This window comes from Tachypleus tridentatus, chromosome 4 (genome assembly GCF_004210375.1).
Source record: "Tachypleus tridentatus isolate NWPU-2018 chromosome 4, ASM421037v1, whole genome shotgun sequence".
NCBI classification, from domain to species: domain Eukaryota; kingdom Metazoa; phylum Arthropoda; class Merostomata; order Xiphosura; family Limulidae; genus Tachypleus; species Tachypleus tridentatus.
Window position 1 is genome coordinate 104281160 of NC_134828.1, and position 20374 is coordinate 104301533.

At 34.3% G+C, this 20374-nt stretch overlaps 1 protein-coding gene across 14 annotated transcripts in view; it reads right to left on the reverse strand.

Moving 5' to 3' along the window:
* Positions 1-20374, reverse strand: part of LOC143249816 (poly(rC)-binding protein 3-like) — a 199763-nt gene that overhangs the window by 75687 nt on the left and 103702 nt on the right. For 11 of the 14 annotated variants that reach the window (XR_013027955.1, XR_013027957.1, XR_013027958.1 and 8 more), the window contains one exon: positions 7982-8111. Coding sequence is in view for 9 of the 14 variants with exons in the window: in XM_076500304.1 (XP_076356419.1) it covers positions 7982-8065 (84 nt within the window). In the remaining 5 variants the exon portion in view is untranslated. Of the gene's footprint in view, positions 1-7981; positions 8112-8261; positions 8481-20374 lie in introns of those variants that run through there. The other 3 variants (XR_013027959.1, XM_076500306.1, XM_076500300.1) reach the window with 1 other exon arrangement.

Here is a 20374-nt window from a genome sequence, read left to right on the forward strand (position 1 = left end):
AATTACAACGTTGAAAATATTAATTATTCCCCCTGCCTTATTTACATGAACAAAAGCAGACATAAAAACGTGAATACCCACACTTTAAAAGTACTTGGCAGATACAAAGGCAGCAAAAAACGACTTTTCTATTGCTATAAAACGCTCCCTGCTGGTACAGCATTAAGTATACGGATTTAAAACGTTAAAATCAAGGGTTCGATTACCCTCGGTGAACTCAGTAAACAGTCCAACATGGCTTTGCTACAAAAAAAAATTTGGTTTGGTTTGAATTTCGCGCAAAGCTACATGAGGACTATCTGCTTTAGCTGTCCCTAATTTAGCAATGTAAGACTAGAGGAAAGGTAGCTAGCCATCATCATCCACCGCCAACTCTTGGGCTACTCTTTTACCAACGAATAGTGGGAGTGACTGTCATATTATAACGCCTCCACGGCTGAAAGGGCGAACATGTTTGGTGTGACAGAGATTCGAACCCGCGACCCTCAGATTACGAGTCGACAGTTTTAACCACCTGGTCCTACAAACTACCAAACTTGCTTCTAAATCAAGAGATCATACAATAAAGTGATGGGAATAAAGTTACGGACAAACTTTATCTTTAATTCTAGCTATTGGTTACCTTATCGAGACTATAATTAATTTTCCATATAATTAGGTTCATGTATGTGTACAAAGAATTTTTTTTTTGTTTTCTAGACACGTTACTCAAAATACTTTCTTCACAGATGCGCCGAATCATTGGAAGACTCTTGCTAAATTTAGTTAGAAAATAGGTGACGTAACAAGAGAAAGAAAGGGCCCTGTTTTCAAAGACGACTCGCGTTCCAGAAAGACAGTGTTGCTTGGAATATTACAGATGTGTATCACACGAAAGGATAACTCTCAAAAAAGCATGGAATGAAACAATCGAAACATTATTTAAATTTGAAGTACCTGTCCTACGACCTCAAGATGTTAAGGGCCATTCATGTTTCGACAGTGAAGAATGTGAACCCAAGTACGCAAAAATAATGCCATCAGTTTAACATATGTATCCAAAATATTTCAAAACACTAACAAAATGTATATTATGGTCTAAATATGTGAGAGAACTGCTATGATAATTCCTTACAAGATAACCTTAGAGCTAACTGGTTATGCAATGATTATACATTTAAAAACAGCTGGTATGGGTGGAGAATAATTTGATGAGGCCCGACATGGCCAGGTGGTTAAGGCACTTGACTCGTAATCCGAGGTTCGTGGGTTCGAATCCCCGTAACACCAAACATGCCCGTCCTTTCAGCTGTGGGGGCGTTATAATGTCATGGTCAACTCCACCATTCGTTGGTAAAAGACTAGCCCAAGAGTTGGTGGTGGGTGGTGATGACTAGCTGCCTTCCCTTAAGTCTAACACTGCTAAATTAGGGACGGTAGCGCAGATAGTCCTCGTGTAGCTTTGCGCGAAATTCAAAAACAAAACATAATTTGATAAGTTAACAAAGCTTCAATTGGATCCTTCTACGCAACAATGACCCACGTCCATAATCAATGACAGGTCTAAATAACGTGCGACAGTATAAGTTGTATTATATATACATATAATTTGGATTCTGATCAAAATATTAGTTATAATTTTTGATCACACATTGTGCCGAATAAAACACCGAACATTTTATACCACTAAAGGCACTTTTCAATAAGATTTCCCAATCATGCAGAAAACCTGGATTCAAATTGCAATATACAGAACTAAATTTAAGGCTCTATATAAAGTCGCCCTTTCTGACCTGCGAACAAAACACACAGCATTTTCATTGGCTGAAAATAGTTTTGTTTCTTTTTGGCTCCTAGCCGTATGAAGCTAAATAACTACAATTTTCTGTGAAAACAAAACGGAAATCATTTATTTTATTTAGTATACCAGTATTTGTTCATAACCCGTTTTCATCCTATAGAAACATGGAAAGCAACTGCGGGGTATGTTGTCTGTGCTGTCTAGACGCAAAGCACAAATAGTTCTCTACCTACTAATAGAAGGGTATATAACAGAAGATCTCCTCAACTCATCCGTCACTTGTCTAAAAGTGCTGAAGCCAACATGTTGATACTGGAAACGTTTACAGACTAAATGATACTTGACTAATAGCAATTGGAAAAAAACAATGACAAACTAACTTTTAGATACTGATAACCGTATACGAGTTACGCCTAATGAGCGATTAGAGTACAGGTCTATTAAAACACTGCAGTACTAAGAATTCACCAGGAATTACCAACTGAAACTCCAAGTTCTGAAAAAAACAAAACATTTCGCTAAAATGAGAGCGAAAATTATGGTATCTAACAATCTGAATATCATAAGTTGTAAGACCTCTGTGGCTAGATATATATACCATTATGTTAAAACAGTCTTATTTCATGAACAAAAATAATACGTTTCGAGGACAGCTGTAACTATCCTAATATTTCAATAGCTTTTATAGCGTTTGTTTTAAGATGTTGCTTGTTTTAATACCTTGACATTCATAGAGGACATTCCCTCGATTTTATCGAACTCGAAGCACTGAAGATTATTGAATTTGCACAATACATTAAAAATGTGTTTTCTTATAGCGAAGCCACAATGGGCTATTTGCTGTGTTCATCGAGGGGAATCGAACCCCTAATTGTAGCGTTGTAAATCCGAAGGACACATTACAAATATTCGTGAGATTTAAAAGCAATCACTCAGCTTCTATTCTGATAACATGCGTGTTTTTGTTTTCTTTACTGTCAAAAATAAGATTCCATAAGAAGATATTTTCAATTATTCATTATTGTCCAAGAGTAAATTATTCACTGGAACATAATTCTTTACAAAAGCCTAACTAGTTCGTTATGAATTTTGCGCAAAGCTAACCGACGGTTATTTCCGCTAACCATCCCGAATTTAATGGTGAATGTCTAGAGAGAAGGCTGCTAGTCATCACCACCCACGCCAACTCTTGGGTTTCTTTTAGAAACGAATAGTGGGATTGTTTCTTTCTTTTGAATTTCGCGCAAAGCTACAGGGCTATTTGCTTTTGCCGTCCATAATGTAGCAGTGTAGGACTAGAGAGAAGGCAGCTAGTTATCACTATCCACCGCCACTCCTGGGCTACTTTTTTATCAACGAATAGTGGGATTGACCGTAACATTATAACGCTTCCATGGGCGAAAGGGCGAGCATGTTTGGCAGGACGGGGATTAGAGCCCGCAACCCAACGATTGTGAATGAAGCGCCCTAACAGCCTGATCACGTAAAAGTCTATTCAAGTTGAGAATTTCACAAATCATAAAATACTAGACTATTTATCAAAAGTTGTTTTATCTAGAAATACTATTAAATATAACTATTTTATTCAAATTAAACAACTTGTTTAGTACTGAGTAATTTAATCGATTGCCTATGAGTACCAATTAAATCGCTTAGTTTCTCATAAACTAATCGATCAATATCACGAAAATAACGTACTCATCAAAATTAGTGTTTTCGATTAGTCCGAATATCCAAGTAATCGAAATATTGTTATTATACTTTGTTGTTGTTAAGGGTAAAGTTACATAATTGGTGGGTGTGGGGAATGTTTCGCAATTAGTCTCGGGTTTGATTCCTTTTGACATTAAATTTACCCGTTCTGTCTTTGTTATTACAAAGTTACTATGGCCATCTCCCACTTCACTAATTTTGAACTGCTAACTAGAGGGAAGGCAACTGGTTGGTAGCAGTTATTGTTAACTCTTTGGCTACTTCAGTATTAAATAAAGAGTAATTGTTTTCAATTTTGTTTTGTTTTCACACTGTTATGCTTATAACTGGATAACTGTGTTATTTAATATTGTATAACCAGGCGCAGATCTGGGGGGAAGAGCCATAAAGGGTTTAGCCCTCCCCCAACTAGAGTGGAAGAAATTAGTAACTGTATTTTGTAATGCTGTATAAGCAGACGGGGATCTAGTGGGGGAATCGAGATGTGAGAACCTCCATATATTTCAATATATAATATTATACAAGAACGTAAAGATTTAGAAGAGGGAGTCTAAGGGGATCAGAACCTTCGCCCCATCTCTTCCATCTGTTATTCTAATAAATTAATAACTGTGTTAGTTAATTTTGTATAAGTAGATACAGGCCCAGTGGGTACGAACTCCCCATTTTTATTTTCGGAAATTAATTTAAAAACAGTCAATAGTATCAAAAAGAAATATCTAACGTCAATGATTTTATTACATTGGTCTATTATTTACGCTGTTTGAAGCTTTGTACTGTAAGTTACGTTTTTATTGTTTTAGTGCAACGTTCCTGAAGGAGCTAGAAAGCGAAACGTTAAATATCCAATTAAAAACAACAACATTCGGCGTTATGAAGTCGTTTATTTACTGCAGCATTAAAAATGTCTTTTATACCTCGATATGCACTACAAAAATTACATAAAGTTAGAGTTGTTTTCAAAACTGGTAGTGCATATTGGAAGGAGTTAAGATATTTCGGCAAGGAGATTAGGAAAGAGCAACAACCTTTAATCTCCAGCTAATAAACTTTTAATTTCAGCTAACGCTTCACCGTTTTGGCTCCACATACGTATCACAAAACAATTTTTCATTGTTTGGAAGTTACGATACTCATGAAAAAAACTGTTTCGTGTTGTTGAAATCCAAAATAAGAAAACTATAATTGCTGAAAAAAAACCCCAACTATTAACTGGTATCCTGTTTATGAACGTTAAACTATGAGTTGAGGTGTCGACTTTACAATTATTGGCTTCTAATTCTAGTGTAAGGCTAGAGGGAAGATAGCTAGTCATCACCACCCACCGCCAACTCTTGGGCTACTCTTTTACCAACGAATAGTAGAATTGACTGTCACATATTTGGTGTGACGGGGATTCTAACCCACGACCTTCTGGTTACGAGTCGAGTGCCTTAACCACCTTGCCATGGTGAGCCTTTAATTTTAATTACAAAACTGAAATGTTTATTTTTAACTGTATATTTTCATATTATTCAACACCTAACAATAAAGATTTAAGCTCTGAACTTGTTGGATTGCAGCAATGTTGAGGTACTTATAATAAATCTGTGGGCTTTGTGTGACTGATTTTATCACTGAAGTTACAACTAGTGTGCAGTTACAAGTAACACAACAACGAAAGTAACATATGTTTCTTAGTAGACCTAAAAGAGGACTAGTTGGATCCCTCTCCCCAAAATCAACAAAAACATTCCGGATCTGATGCTGTTTTAAGCAATTTTCCAAAGTATGGATTTCTAACAAGGTTTAACAAAAGTACTATATTCAGTGAACTTTCGCATTTTATAGTTATATATGAACATCAGTATTGTTTGTCAAATATCATGTACCGATCTGAACACAAGTTCTCAAAATATAATGTCCAACAATAAAAGATGTATTCAACTAACTTATAGATGACGTAGACTTATAGGCAAAGCTACTCATTTAAAAAAAATCATTGTTGATGTTTTAAAGCGATGAATTTTATTAACACTATATAAAACTGTCGTTTGAAAATACGTTTGGCCCGGCCTGGCCAGATGGTTTAAGGCGTTCGACTCGTAATCTGAGGATCGCGGGTTCGAATCCCAGTCGCATCAAAATATGCTCGGCATTTCAGCCGTGGGGACGTTATAAAGTTACGGTCAATCCCACTATTCGTTGGTAAAAGAGTAGCCTCCAGAGTTGGCGGTGGGTGGTGATGACTAGCTGCCTTCCCTCCAGTCTTACACTGCTAAATTAGGGATGGCTAGCGCAGATAGCCCTCGTACAGCTTTGCGCGAAATTCCAAAACAAACAAAACAAAATAAATACTTTATTTCATCAAGAAAAATATGATAATTTTAACACAGTTCTCTTGTGGAAATTTATAGAAGAAATCCAAGAAATGCTAAATTAACCGCATTATTTTTAGGTTTTTTTTAAAACATATTTTCTACTAATTCGCATGTATGAAACAATTCTAACTTTCCATATATTTTTGCCACAAATTTTAAAGCAATTTTAACATTAAAAAATCGTATTTTTTCATATTCTGAGATTTATTTAGTGTAATTTAAAACGGGAAAAGTTAATTCTTTTATTTCTTCACAGCTGCCAAGAATTTTGCCCGTAAACAAAACAACTTGCTTGTTTTTTTCTCATCCAAAAGAATTACTTTTACTAAGAACCTACTGCCTTTTAAGAATTTATTATTTAATTATTGAATTTCAAGCGGCCCCCAGTAGCTCAGCGGTATGTCTGCGGACTTACAGGGCTAGAAACCGGGTTTCGATATTCGTGGTGGGCAGAGCACACATAGTCCATTGTGTAGCTTTGTGCTTAATTCAAAACAACAATTTCAAGCGTTTCTCTTAGTTTTTGTAAAGGTGTTGGTTGAAACCTTGTTATGGTGCCACATCAAGTGGTTTAATCAGTCATAATAACACGAAACTTTAAAAACAGTGACAACGAAGTATAATTTATGTTTACCTATGGTTCTTTGTTTCAAATTATGGATGTTTTTACTGCTTAATAAATATACTATAGTTTTACTGAGTAATAATGTTTGTAATTATCAAATCAGATAAGTTTATTGTTTAGTGAATCTGGCAAGCGACAGCAGATTATGATGTCTCAGATCTTTATCGAATATCGTTTTACATCTATTCAAACAACGTACATAGTTTAACTGGTTACTTAATTGTATGTAGTTGTAATCGTAAAACGTTTAACATAAAAACATTATATTGAGACTATAACATGTTTTAATTATTTAATTATTCATTTAACTGATTTACACAAGATCAATGCAGGATAACTGTGATCGCTTGCTAATATTTAGCCAACAACAGCGATTCGTCTGCCAAGTATGAAATACCAAAAACTTTTCTAAAAAGACAAACAAGGTTTCTTGATACACAAATAGTGATCTTCAAAATAGGTCCATCGTTTGAAAAAAATTTAAAAATACTTAAAAAAAAATCACTGCAAAAGACAAAAAATTAATACCATGTTAGAATAATGTAAGACATTCGCACCAACCCCTTTTCTTGGACCGGTTATTAGGAACATGGTGTACCAATTTATTTATAAGCCCATCGATTGAGTAGCAAATACCAGCAATCGCCCAGCTCTAATAATGTTGAGATTAAAAAAAATGTATCATAAACAACATTTAAGAAAAAATCGACCACTTCAACATGCTAAGAAATTCTCTATAGCATACGTGTAAAACCATAAACACACACCATAAAACAACAATATACCGCATTTGTTATATAGTTTAGCCATAAGCAATCCATATAATAATGTATTTCTCTTTCCGATATCTAAATGATTAGGTGGACAGGAAATGTTCCAAACATATCTTATTAAATAAAAGCTTAACGTTTAAAATATATATATATAACAGTATAAATTAAAAGACAATTTGTGAATTAATAAAATTTCCTACAAAATCAGCAAATTGCATGAATCTACAACCCGGATGTATTTTGATCGTACGCTAGTAGTTAATTTGTTTCAAACAAGGAAACAAGTTATGAAGACCTGATGTTAAAGAAAAGTGTATCTCCAAAACCGAAGCGTATGCATTCTAGTAGATATGAAAATGCGATGAGAAAATAATTCTAGACAGTACTAGGTTCTTCTGTTTAATTCTATCTGATACCAAGTGACGAAATTGATAGAAACTCCGTGAATAGCTAGTTATACGTGTGTCATTTTCTTTTCTCAGAAGGTAAGTTTATTAGTACGCATTTTGTAAATAAGAGCCATCAAAGTTTACATAAAAATAACGAAAAATTTTTAATTTTTATATGTGACTGCGCTTAGAAAGATTCATAGGAAAAACACTTAGGACTAAGTCATTCTTTTCTTCTTCTACATTATGTACAAATTAAATAACATGCTTTACGTCTCTTTTAATCGAAAAAGACAAGATAAATCGCAAGTATTATAATAAAAAACAAAAGTTACACTTACTTTGCCTTGCATGATCAGCCTGATGGTAAGGGTGACGGAGGGGCCGTCTGAGGACGACAGGGGCCTGGAATCTACAGTAGCCATGACTGGTGATCGGTATAGGTGGTGGTGGTGAAGGGTGAAGGAGGAGCTAAAAAACGGACAAATAACCTCTTATCACCAGATGTTTGAAAATAAAATTTACACTTTAAAACAGATGCTCCGAAACAAACCACAGGAAGTTCAAGCAGGATGCTAGAAGGAACGTTTATTCACAGAATCAGTAGATAAGCAAGTCTACCTGTATGTTTAAGACATCAAGACCAGATCAACATCTGAAACCTTGGTGACTCTTACTGCATATGACGTCACACTACCTCAGTCTTGCGGACTAGTCCACGGAAAAGTTGGCACGTGCACAGGTCATCCAATTAGCTGCTTACTGAAAATGATGTACGCACGTTCCTCCCGGGACTTTTAGAAACAATGGTTGCAGCTATCTTGTTTTTACAATGCTTTAGACGCAGTTTGGCATGGGCTGTGGGCCAGTACTTAAAAGAATGTTTAAAAAAAACAACTCTCTCTCTCGAATGGGGAGGGATGTAACATTGCGGCCTGTGCTTTATCTTTCCATCACGTGACTGAGTCAGCATCTTCTTTGTAAGAAGTAACCTGGTGGGTTAGGATTGGCATAAGAGCATAGTAATAGTACAAAGGCGGATTACAAGACGAGGTATTAAGGACAGATGTCAGGCTGCAGTCAAACAATTCCACATATAAGGTTTCTTGTCCTGTCAGGCTTCCCAGCTTGGGCTCAGGAAAAACTTCGTGTCTGAAAAGGGTTCTGTAGCTGAGAAAGGGCGGTTCTTCAGAAGAACTAGAGAAGGAGCATAACTACAGCTAACAGACATTGACGTTTCTATTAACGAAATCTAATATAACGCACGAAACTAATAAGAAAAAAAATCGCAAGTTAAAAGTCTCTATTGAATGTTACTTTATCTTCCAATTTAAGGTAGATCGACTAATCGCTTTTAAACAAAACATATTGAAATGCATTGATACTTAATCTTTTCTACACATTTCTCAATAATCTATATTATGCATATAGAAAAATAAGGATAGTAAAATATTTATATTTTCCACGTCTACACATTAGTATAAGAAAAGTTATAAAAGTTAGGTTTAGTCCAGAAATTCAATGTATTAAAGTGTGCAGAATTAGTGCTAGACCTAAACCAATTCCTTCATTATCCGTTTGTACTATAAATATGTAGAGATATTAGGCTTAATGAGTGACGTAAAGCATACAGAAAAGAGACCGTATCAAAACATGCATCACCAACATTAAACTAAACTAGACACAATTACTCACAAAACTAGCAGTGCAATAGAGCATAGCATCAATTAATATAAAATATAAACGAACTAGAGTTTAATTTTCTGTTCAACGAACACTGGAATATGTTTTTAAGAGTATGGTAACACGTCGTAAGAACAGCTCAGAATCCTGCATGTGGAAAAACGCTGACACAGGGAAACCATAAGAAAACCAATAATCCAATACCCTTAATTTCTTTACTTGATAAGATAATAAGTTGGAGTCGTGAGTCATACGAGCTCGACAAACACACACACACACACACACAAAGAGCATAAAAGATACACAAATTTAAATATGAAGGCGCAGAATATACTAAATCATTATGGGTCGTAATGATCGTTCATTATACATGAACATGTTCTAGTTTACGTTTCCTTCTCGGTTTAATTTGACAAGAATACAAATTAAACCGTTATTTGTGAAGCATTCACGACCTACATACATATATCACATACACACAAAACATAAGTTATGCCGTTTGATAACTTCAAGCACAATGTTATGTCAGTATTTCTCTGAATTGGTTTTCACTGCAAGATAGAAGTGCCTTGCTGGTGACTAATATCCCAATATAGTTCATCTATCCATCAGCCATGTTAAGAGCCTACTGATTTTGGAGTTTGTTTTTTTCTTTTCACTACATCCGAATTTCAAGCCAGTTTTATAATATTTTACGTTAATATTACGTGTGTTTTATTAATCTTGGTATCTGCCAATGATAAAATTTAACAGTGTTACTTGTACAAGTCAGGTTTTTTAATCAACAAATCAATACTTCGACCGAAGCTACACAAGGGCTATCTGTGCTAAACAACACACACAGAAATAGGAATCAAAAACACAAACTCAGATACTGCTAACAAGATACTCTGTTTATTCGTGTAGTAAGGGAAGACGTAATAATAATTTAAATTAAGGATGATTAAAATCTCATTGCACTTTCAAAGATGCACTATTTACGAATGGCAGCTTTGAAAACGTATAAAAGAAACTCAAAATAATAATAACACACAGCATAGCCAATTTATTTTTGCAACTAACAATTTATTTGATGTAAAATTTTACCTTGACAAATTAAACATTCTAATATCCAGTCTCACAAACTCCCGTATCTTCAATTGTTTTACGAATTAATATTTTCCCTTTCTACATCACTATACTTAAAAGTGTCCCTCCAATTAACAAGTAATTCTAAACCTTTTTTGTCCCTATGTCCTTGTTTAAATATGACATTTCAACTACCATCTGAAACTCATTCTAACTTATTTTCGATATCCATTTAATTTTGATGTTTCAACAATAATTTGGACTCTCTTTGTTAACCTGAAGATGACTTAAGAAGGCCGAAACGTTGTTCTGTGCTAATTTTAATTAAACTTTTAATACCCATTTCAGCCGTCTTGAGAATACAAATTAAGATTATGTTCTGTACTAATTTTAATTAAACTTTTAATACCCATTTCAGCCGTCTTGAGAATACAAATTAAGATCATGTTCTGTATTTATTTTAACTAAACTTTTAATACCCATTCCAGCCGTCTTGAGAATACGAATTAAGATCATGTCGTCTGATATCCTGTTTAAATATGACGTTTCAACAATAATCTGGACAAATTTTAAGATAATTTCGTCTGATATTCTGTTTAAATATGGCGTTTCAACAATAATCTGGAAACATTCTAATATCTTGTCCCAAACATCCTGTTTAAATACGATGTTTGAACAATCACCTGGACGTATTTTGTCATCTTTTCTCTGATATAATGTTTAAATTATAAAATGAATTAACTTTTTCCCGATTTGTTTTGCTGTATACTTATTCCAAAATATGTTTCAGTAATACACTGCCTTATTGGATCATAATTGGAATATCGCCCTCTGACAAGCATCTTGCCCTAACAGACCTGTTTCATGCAGTTTTGTACTTCTATAACCTGGTTTGAGTATAAGCTTTCAGTTGTGATCTTGTCATTCTACTTCCTTGGATACGGTATTTCAACTAACCTCTGATCTGAAGTCATATCTTAATGCTATTTTCTAGCACTAGTCTGATGGCAAATCAGGTAAAAGGCAAATTATGAATTCGAAGTGAAAAATATCGTTCACTACTAGGAAATGAAACAAAAATAAAATACTGAGAAACTTCAATCTTCATTAATCGATAATTTAGCTGTAAAGTTGTTGTTTCATTGGCGTGTAACAGCGAGTCCTTCTTATTACAGCAGTGAGTTTCATTTTCCTCACCTGTTCGGAGCTTTGTTTGTGCACAGTACACAAGCACCTTTACATCAGAACCGCTGCTGTCAGACAAATCGATACAGGAATGAAAGCTTCAACCATGTCTGTTGTCATTAATGTAGAAGGGCTGATACACAGTCGATCGTCTTAGCTGGATTCGTCCCTATCATTACGCAGTTAAAAGTACAAGAAAAGGAGTGTAACATTTATCCACGTTACCGCATATCGCTTCTCCTGCTTTTAGTATCCTACGCGCTAAGAAATAGCTCGAGATTCCGCTGGTTGAAAAAATGTTGGGTGTCAGAGTGGTGTATGGCTTACGTTTACACGAAACAGTCAGACATACGACTACTAGCCGATGTTATAATATAGTATTTGAAGTATTAAACTAGTAATACTAGCCACTAATAAGTGTATCATACTAAAAATTATCCACAACATAGATTACACTTAAAATAAATAAAAATTGAAATCACCGATGTCTGGATAAAAACCATTCTTTCATAATGTGTATGAATACAGATAGTTATTCTGTCACAGATTATAATCAAAAACCCCAAAATAAATTATTTTGTAGGATTTATCTTTAATCCAATAATCCACCACGTTTAATGCACATGCCATAGCCCCAAAATAAATTATTTGATAGGTATCTTTAGTCCATTAATCCACCACATTTAAGGTAAATGAATATGCTGTACTTTCATTGCTGAAAACGCACTGACTTCATAAGATGGGCACATACATTCTGTAGATCTTTTAATGTAATCGCAATCCGCTATATATACACATATCGTGTCATCCACACATTTCATACACAAATGGTTCTACGCTTAGTTTTCAAACATCGCACGATTCTCTGTAATTAAAGTTTTAATGCTGGCCTGTTAATAAAATACCCTTCCTTACTAAAATCGTATTTATTAACTTTTCCACACAGATAGTTTTACTGTAAAATAATGGAAATGTATTAAATATCAACATTAACAACACAAGAACAATGCTGGTTCAATTGGATAACATTTTCTCCCTGGATAAGCGTAACACAAACTACTGTTTAACATTCTGTATTATCACGTGCGTTTAGAATGATTCAAAAGAGATAAATGGTAATTTTTACTTCAGTCTGAATGACAAATTCACTGCACACAAATTCCACTATTTCGTATCTATATTGAACAAAAACAATACTACCAAACAAGGAGTATTACCTCGATTAGTATAAACTCATCAGAAATAATTCCATTCCAAACTAAAGTGTTTTGTAAGTAACTGAACTATTTCATTCGAATATAAAAGAATTTTGATAAACGAATTGACACACATTACTGACGGGTTCTTACAGGCCCGACATGGCCGGACGGTAAGAGCGCTGAACTCGTAATCTGAGGGCCGCGGGTTCGAGACCCGTCGCACCTAACATGCTCATCCTTTCAGCCGTGGGGGCATTATAATGTGACGGTCAATCCCACTATCTGTTGGTTAAAGAGTAACCTAAAGGTTGGCGGTAGGTGGTGATGACTAGTTGCCTTTCCTTTTTTTTTTTACACTGCTAAATTAGGGATGGCTAGCGCAGATAGTCCTCATGTAGCTTTGTTTCAAAACAAACAAACTGATTTTTATGAAATATCTTAAAGTAAACGTAGAGAACTAGGTAAAGAGTGATAGGATATTGTCTAACAGAGACCAGAGGTGGTGATACCAGGAACTGTGGAAAACACATTTTCTAATATGACAGTTAATACCTTAAATAATTTAGCTATCAAGATCAGGATTGTTATTCTGTAACTTGCACTTTTAAATAAAACCCTATTACCTCCTTTCGAAACAGTTTTCCTCTTTTGTAAGAAATGCTAAACATTACCAATACCATTTCTGAAAGATGAGAATGAACGCCAGTAGGTATATTCGCTGATGTTTAATCTTATCTTATCAATTAATCAAACAAAACATGTGCTTCTCGGTACACGGGAATAGATAAATATTATAACAGCGGCTTACTAGACATATACAGTTCTTGACGCTAACGGTTAATTAAGCTCCACAGGAAGTCGATGGATGACCTGTATATGAAAACAGCATATCCCAGAATATGTTGAATAATATATTATCGTAGACTGCATAAACAATCTTGTAAAACACACGAGAAACATCCGAGAAAAATGTGTGTTGACAAGACAACGAAGATCCAACATACATCTCGTTTCCTCCCCTCTTAATCAGATTAGCTAATTTGTTAAAACGTTGCAGGATACGTTAAATTAGGTGAGTATTCAAAAGTACATTTCAGGCTTCTCGGAAAAGAAACAAAACAAAGAAAAACATCAACAACCATTTCAGTTCTAAGTAAGAGTATATAAAGGCTATTTTTGTTTTTGTTTTTAAGTACAAATTCAACATTCTCAGTCGGGTGCGGGTGAAGAATGTAACGTACGTATATTACACTGAAAAGCGAATTCAGAATTTTAAGGTCTAACACGGCTAAGGCTAAGTAAAACCACACAAAAAACGAGAGCCATTTTTACTTTTACATGAGACAGGAGTTTCATAAAACGGAGCCTTAATTAATTAAATTACGTAAACAGTGGTATTTATCGTAATAATATGCGATCCATCCTGTTTAATCGAAATACGAATTTCATATCCTCTAGCGTAGTTTTTGTTTGTTTCTGATACTTGCGCAGAGGTATAAGATGAACATCTGCAGTCCGTAATTCTTTAAACTGATGCACGGAAGTGTAGAGGTCGATAATGACATTAACTCTTAAATCTGACCTTGTACTGAGATACGACAGTTACTTTTTCTTTGTATAAATAGGTGAAACTGTTTCATTTTTGGTAAGAAATTTTCAGATTATATAAAGATATAAATTCCTTCGCAAAATTCTGGTATTTCAACAGAAAAACCACTCACTATCCTTTATCGTACAATGTCGTTAAAGTTTGCCATAGAAACGAATAATAGACATTCCTGTAGATCTACTGCCATAGGCGTCTGAAATTTCTATCTAAAATTGAATAGCAACTAGAGAAAAAAAAACTCAATAGAAAAAGGAAAGAGACATTAAAATGTTCATGAGGCTTTGATACAGTAATGGGTTTTTCATGCTCACTATTCTAACAGCTAAATCGTATAATCTCAACACAGGTTTTCACAAAGGGGATTCAACTGATAATGGCGTCTAAGTTATTAACATACTTAAATACTGTGATACGTGAACATAACGTTCAGCACGATATACGACTGTATGTATGTCGGTTATATCAAATACCTATGAAAACTTTGCTGCTGATGAGCAGTAATAAAGATACAAGTACTAGTACTTTCATCTCTACTATTCTTTGACCTAAAATTAAGAATGCTGTGTTTTTTACAGGCCCGAAAGTTCACGATTTTGGAAGCTACGAAAGTCAGTATGACCTTCAACAAGATCACCTACACCGTTATGTTGTATACTAAAGAAAATTAAATATATTTTTTTAACTTTTTGTTTCGTTACAAATCATAAATTATGCATTATAATTTATTTCATGATGTCTTAAGTCGTTACAGACGTTTGCCAGCTTCGATACAACAGAGTACTGAAAAATAACCGTGATATTCATAGTGGGTCTTATCTCTACTTGGGATAAAAATTATATTATACACTCTATCTGTTGCATAAAGTTTCTAGACGTATTTTAATCCACGATATAGATACACAAACATATTTTGAAACGTTTTATTTTTTCGAGTTCTGTGCACATTGAAAAACTGTTGAAAAATTTCGTAGCGATCAATAGAAACGAAACGATTCTAGCTCAATGCAATTTGACGAAGGTTTCGGTAAAAATAAGTAAAGTTTGTGTCTTTTGTTGTTGTTTTTTGAGGGACGATAAGACACTGCAAGGCATAAAAAAACTTGCAGGTAAAAATATTGCAAGAAAGTTCAAAAGTTCGTTTTATAAAACGATTTATATACGAACTTACAGTTTATTTTGTTTGTAAAAACAACGCTACATAATGGGCTACCTATAATGTGACAACCACGTGCATCAAACTCAGGTCCTTGCGTTATGATCTCTAAGACTTACAGCTGGGGAGATTAACTTAGAACAAGCAATTCTTTAAGTTCTCCCTTGACAACTTTGTGGCTATCACTTATTCTTGGCAGTTATATTTTATAACTATTACAGGCAACTATCCATAGCAAAATGTGACGTAAGTTTGCGTTACTGTTTCTTCAACCTGATTAACTTCACAAGTAAAGATAATCCGCGTTACGTAATACGGTCAATAATTGGTAACAAAGAAAACTGACCATCAGAGACAAAGAAAGACGTTATAAGCGAACTCAGTTAAAATTACGTCAAAAACATATTACAATAACTTTTAATCTGTTTTCCGTAAATAGTAATAATGTGTTACATGTCCAGTCTGAATAACCACATTGGAAACTAAGTGGTAAGGAAAATAAAATTTAATTTGAGTTACTTAAAAATTTACTTAAATTACTTCATGTAACATTAAGCTTATTAAACTTGATTTTCTAAGGGTCATCTGCTCACATTGAGACTTACGAGACGGTTGGTATCAAGATGATTTTCTTAGTTACATGTATTATGACATGCAAAACACTATATACAACCTTTTAGCTTCCAACATGCTTTTTGACCTTATGCCCCACGTTTCACACAAAGCTTTAACATAACCTTGCATTTTTTGAAACATAGATTCACAAATATCTATTCGCTCAGTACAGAAACTTGCTTAGACGGCTCCTGGCAGTCACGTGTCATGTTATCTTACAAAGAAAGATGTAAAGATTTGCCTGTATTAACAGTAACACTTTAACGGGGAATTCGACTAACATATCACCATAGCAACCAATTAGTTATTCACGAACTAGTTTAGCTTTGGAAGATTACATGACGCATTCCTGATAATAATTTCAGTGAACTGTAACTATAGAAGATAAAGGCCATATACGTTTCCAAGATAAACCAAACATTTTGTTTTCACTAGGCTTCACAACGGTGTCGAATTCTTTATTAAACACGACAAGACGTAGTTTGTACGAATATTTATAATTTTTAAAGTACATCAAATCAGATGTATAATTGTAGGCAGTTATCGGATAATCACATTTTAAACACACAAATTTTACACCACTGGATTTTTAAACGCGTATGTTTAAATTATTTATAGATCACAATATTTATAGGTTGATTCCTTTTGTTTGTCACTGAATACGTAATATAAGTCCACACACTGAAAATACAATCAATATTGGAATCAACCCCGCTAATTAAAAGTGGAATTCAGCACAAACGTTCGGCTAATTCTTTACAATGAGTGTTTTGAGAAACACAAACAAAATAAGTGTATACGATACATTACGTGAACATCACCGATAGGCATACAAAAGCACGTGAACAAGTGGGTCCTTAAGGAGTCAAGACAAAATGGAAAGAAAACGATTTAAATTAGAGATTTTGTAAAACCAGATTACACTTCACTTGAGGAGATTTGTTAGGCTAATATCGCACTGTATTAAATAAGAAATGAAACCAGTATCAAGAATTTGTTTGTTTTTGAATTTCGCACAAAGTTACACGAGGGCTATCTGCGCTAGCCGTCCCTGATTTAGCAGTGTAAGACAAGAGGAAAGGCAGGTAGTCATCACCACCCATCGTCAACTCTTTGGCTACTCTTTTACCAACGAATAGTGGGATTGACTGTCATAACATTATAACGCCCCCACGACTGAAAGGGAAAGCATGTTTGGTGCAACGGGGATTCGAACCCGCGACCCTCAGATTACGAGTCGACGCCTTAACCGGGCCCAGTATCAAGAAAATGTTAAATTATTCTCGATAAAGCTATAAATATTTTTTTCCCCAAACTGATAACATTTAGAATAAGTATCAGATAAAAGCTCTGTACCTTTATAGCATCATACAACAAATATCTTAATTTGTTGATAAATCCATCCAACACAATGAAATAATGGAGGTATTTCACCTGTTAATTGTTTATAATTATTACGTTTAAAATCTGTAATACACAAACACATAATTATAAATTTTGCATAAAGATGAGTATATTCCATTATTTTATTTATGTACAGTTATACATACTCTGTGAAAGTTATTTACAAGAGGATATAATTATATTAATATTGTCATAAAAATAATTACACCAATGTACTATTTGTATCTTTGTAATTGAAAGAAAGCATAAGCTATTAAGCACTTCCTTTTCTGCCCAAACTTATGCTTATGCAATGAAACAAGCTTTACAGGGGATATAGTTAACTTTAACATTAGTAACCTAAATCAGGTCTTTTGCCAACACAGAACAAAAACGAAGCCGAAGTCCTAGCAACAAAGCTAAGAATAGATAGTTCCGACTCATGTCGCCTCGCTTAGGAGTGTACACTCAAATGAAGGCAGTAAGTTAAGTTGAATACTGATATATACATACACACACAAATTTAAAATTATTCCATCTGATAAAAAATAAAAGAAACGTACAGCAAGACTATACACAGACAGATATCAATAACGTCTGCTCTCATAATAAATATATCTGACGATTAAGGATTGTATTAACAGTCTTCTAACAACAGGTCCTTGTCCGCTTGTGTTGTAAGGCTCAGCTTTACACAATGTAGGTATTTTTACTTCTTTTTCGTACGGTGAGGGTCACAAAATGAACAAATATTGAAAAGGAATAACGCTTGGACCCTCCTCACAATTATCCAACTAAATTCATAATCCTTTGTTTCCAAAGCAATTAAGTACAAGGTATATATACCCGTGTTGGAAATTATGAATACCCGATCTGGACACATCTTTACGATCTGGGTGAATGAATCTTTTGCGCTGTAAAGGGTTGTCACATACCTTTCCTCAAAACAAACAATTTTCGGTTATATTAAACTATTTAGGAAACTCCCCAAGCAATGTCACAATGTAGTGCCATCGAAACTTAATATCAACTGTGGTTGTCACGTGACTTACTGATTTGCATATCTAAAATCGTAACGGACTCAACCCGAATATTTCAGTTTAAAATACATATGTATATCAAAATGTTTACTTGCAAGAGTAGATTAGAGGAAAACTAATCATTTTTTTTTGTATTTCCTACAGTTTCATATTGGTATCTATATCACCCAGTCAGATTCTGTTCGTTCTATATCACCCAGTCAGATTCTGTTTGTTCTATATCACTCAGTCAGATTCTGTTTGCGTTAACCGCTCAATCTGAGAAAATGGAAGTCATTAAGAACAAGATATTTTTTCTGAGGAAATTTCAAGACGCAGACGTATACTCTCTAACCCAAGGGTTTGGATTGACTGCACATATTATATTCGTTCATCACTATTTTTAGGAAAATTACCGCTGAATTCTTTCAACGGGGATCTTTTAGTATGTTCATAAAACTAATCTGTTCGTAAAACTAATCTATTAATTAATTTTTAAACTACAATCATATCTGCAACCTTTTTGATAAAATTGATTCGATATTCACGTCTAACTTCGCAAACTTCTTATTAAATTATAACTGTACAATTTAACGTTATCTTCTAACACATACAGAGTAATATTGTTTTCTAGTTTGTGTTTTGTTATAGCTGTGTTCACCGAGGGGAATCGAACTCACCGCTGTCCCACTCATCTTTAAATGAAGGAAAAACGTGGAACAAGTTGTAACTTTGTATAAAGCGGATGCTTTGTTGCATTGTTCTAACCTCATTATTAACACTCATTAACCTCAAACCCAGAGATCTGAAGACCTAAAGCTCACCGTGTTTAACTTCGCAAAATCTATGATCTAGTTTCACGTGAATTTGAAATTAGGAAATGCTTTACTCGTGGAGCACTAATTTCAATGAAAGACAGAAACGATAGAAAAAAAAAATGGGAGCTGAAGCCCTCTTTGGCTGTGAAATGGAGTTTTAGATATACTTTCAAACATTGTTATAACACTTTTTCAACACTTACCAATAAATGCTAAAATATATGGGGCAAATGATGGCTTCACTCTGATTTCGTGAAAGAAAAAAATCTATACACTTAATAATTTGTTAAGATTAGTGGAAAAAACTACTAAAATATGTAGCTCTTTGCAATACTTCAGCACGTTTTTCATAGCTGTGCAGTGTATTTTACAAGCAATTACATTGCAGAGAATGATACTGGTGATAAATGTTGTCCGTATTCTTTTACACCACGTTTTGTTTGTTTAAATTTCAAGAAATGCCGAATGTACATATATTTGTTTCCCGCGGTTTTACATATTACACTGTCAATCCCATGATCTTAACAGAAATATTTAAGTATTTACTGAATTAAAAAAAAAAAAAAATCTGGTTCTAAAGTGATGTGGTTCGCTTGCCAACACTTCCTTGTATCCAGGAGCGTTCCACCTTATCTATAAAACCCTACAGGTATGACGTCATGATAATAGGTGTGACGTCAAGAAGGTCTGGAATTCTGTCCCAGCTTCACTATGAAGCAGCATACAACTGAAGAGATTAAAATAGTTTCAGTAACAATCGAAACATTACGCACTTAGAATTAATAACCAATTTGCATGACAAATACCATTCGAAATCAAATTTTTATTTATCATATGACTCTTTATTAATATTGGAAATCGCTTTCGTGCGGTTACAGTCCAATTGAAAACGACATTTATGTAAAGGACCTACACAGCTTCTCCAACGATAATCGCTGTCTACTAACATGTACGTTGTGAACCATTTAAGAGTGTTAAAAACCTACAACATTCATTAATAAT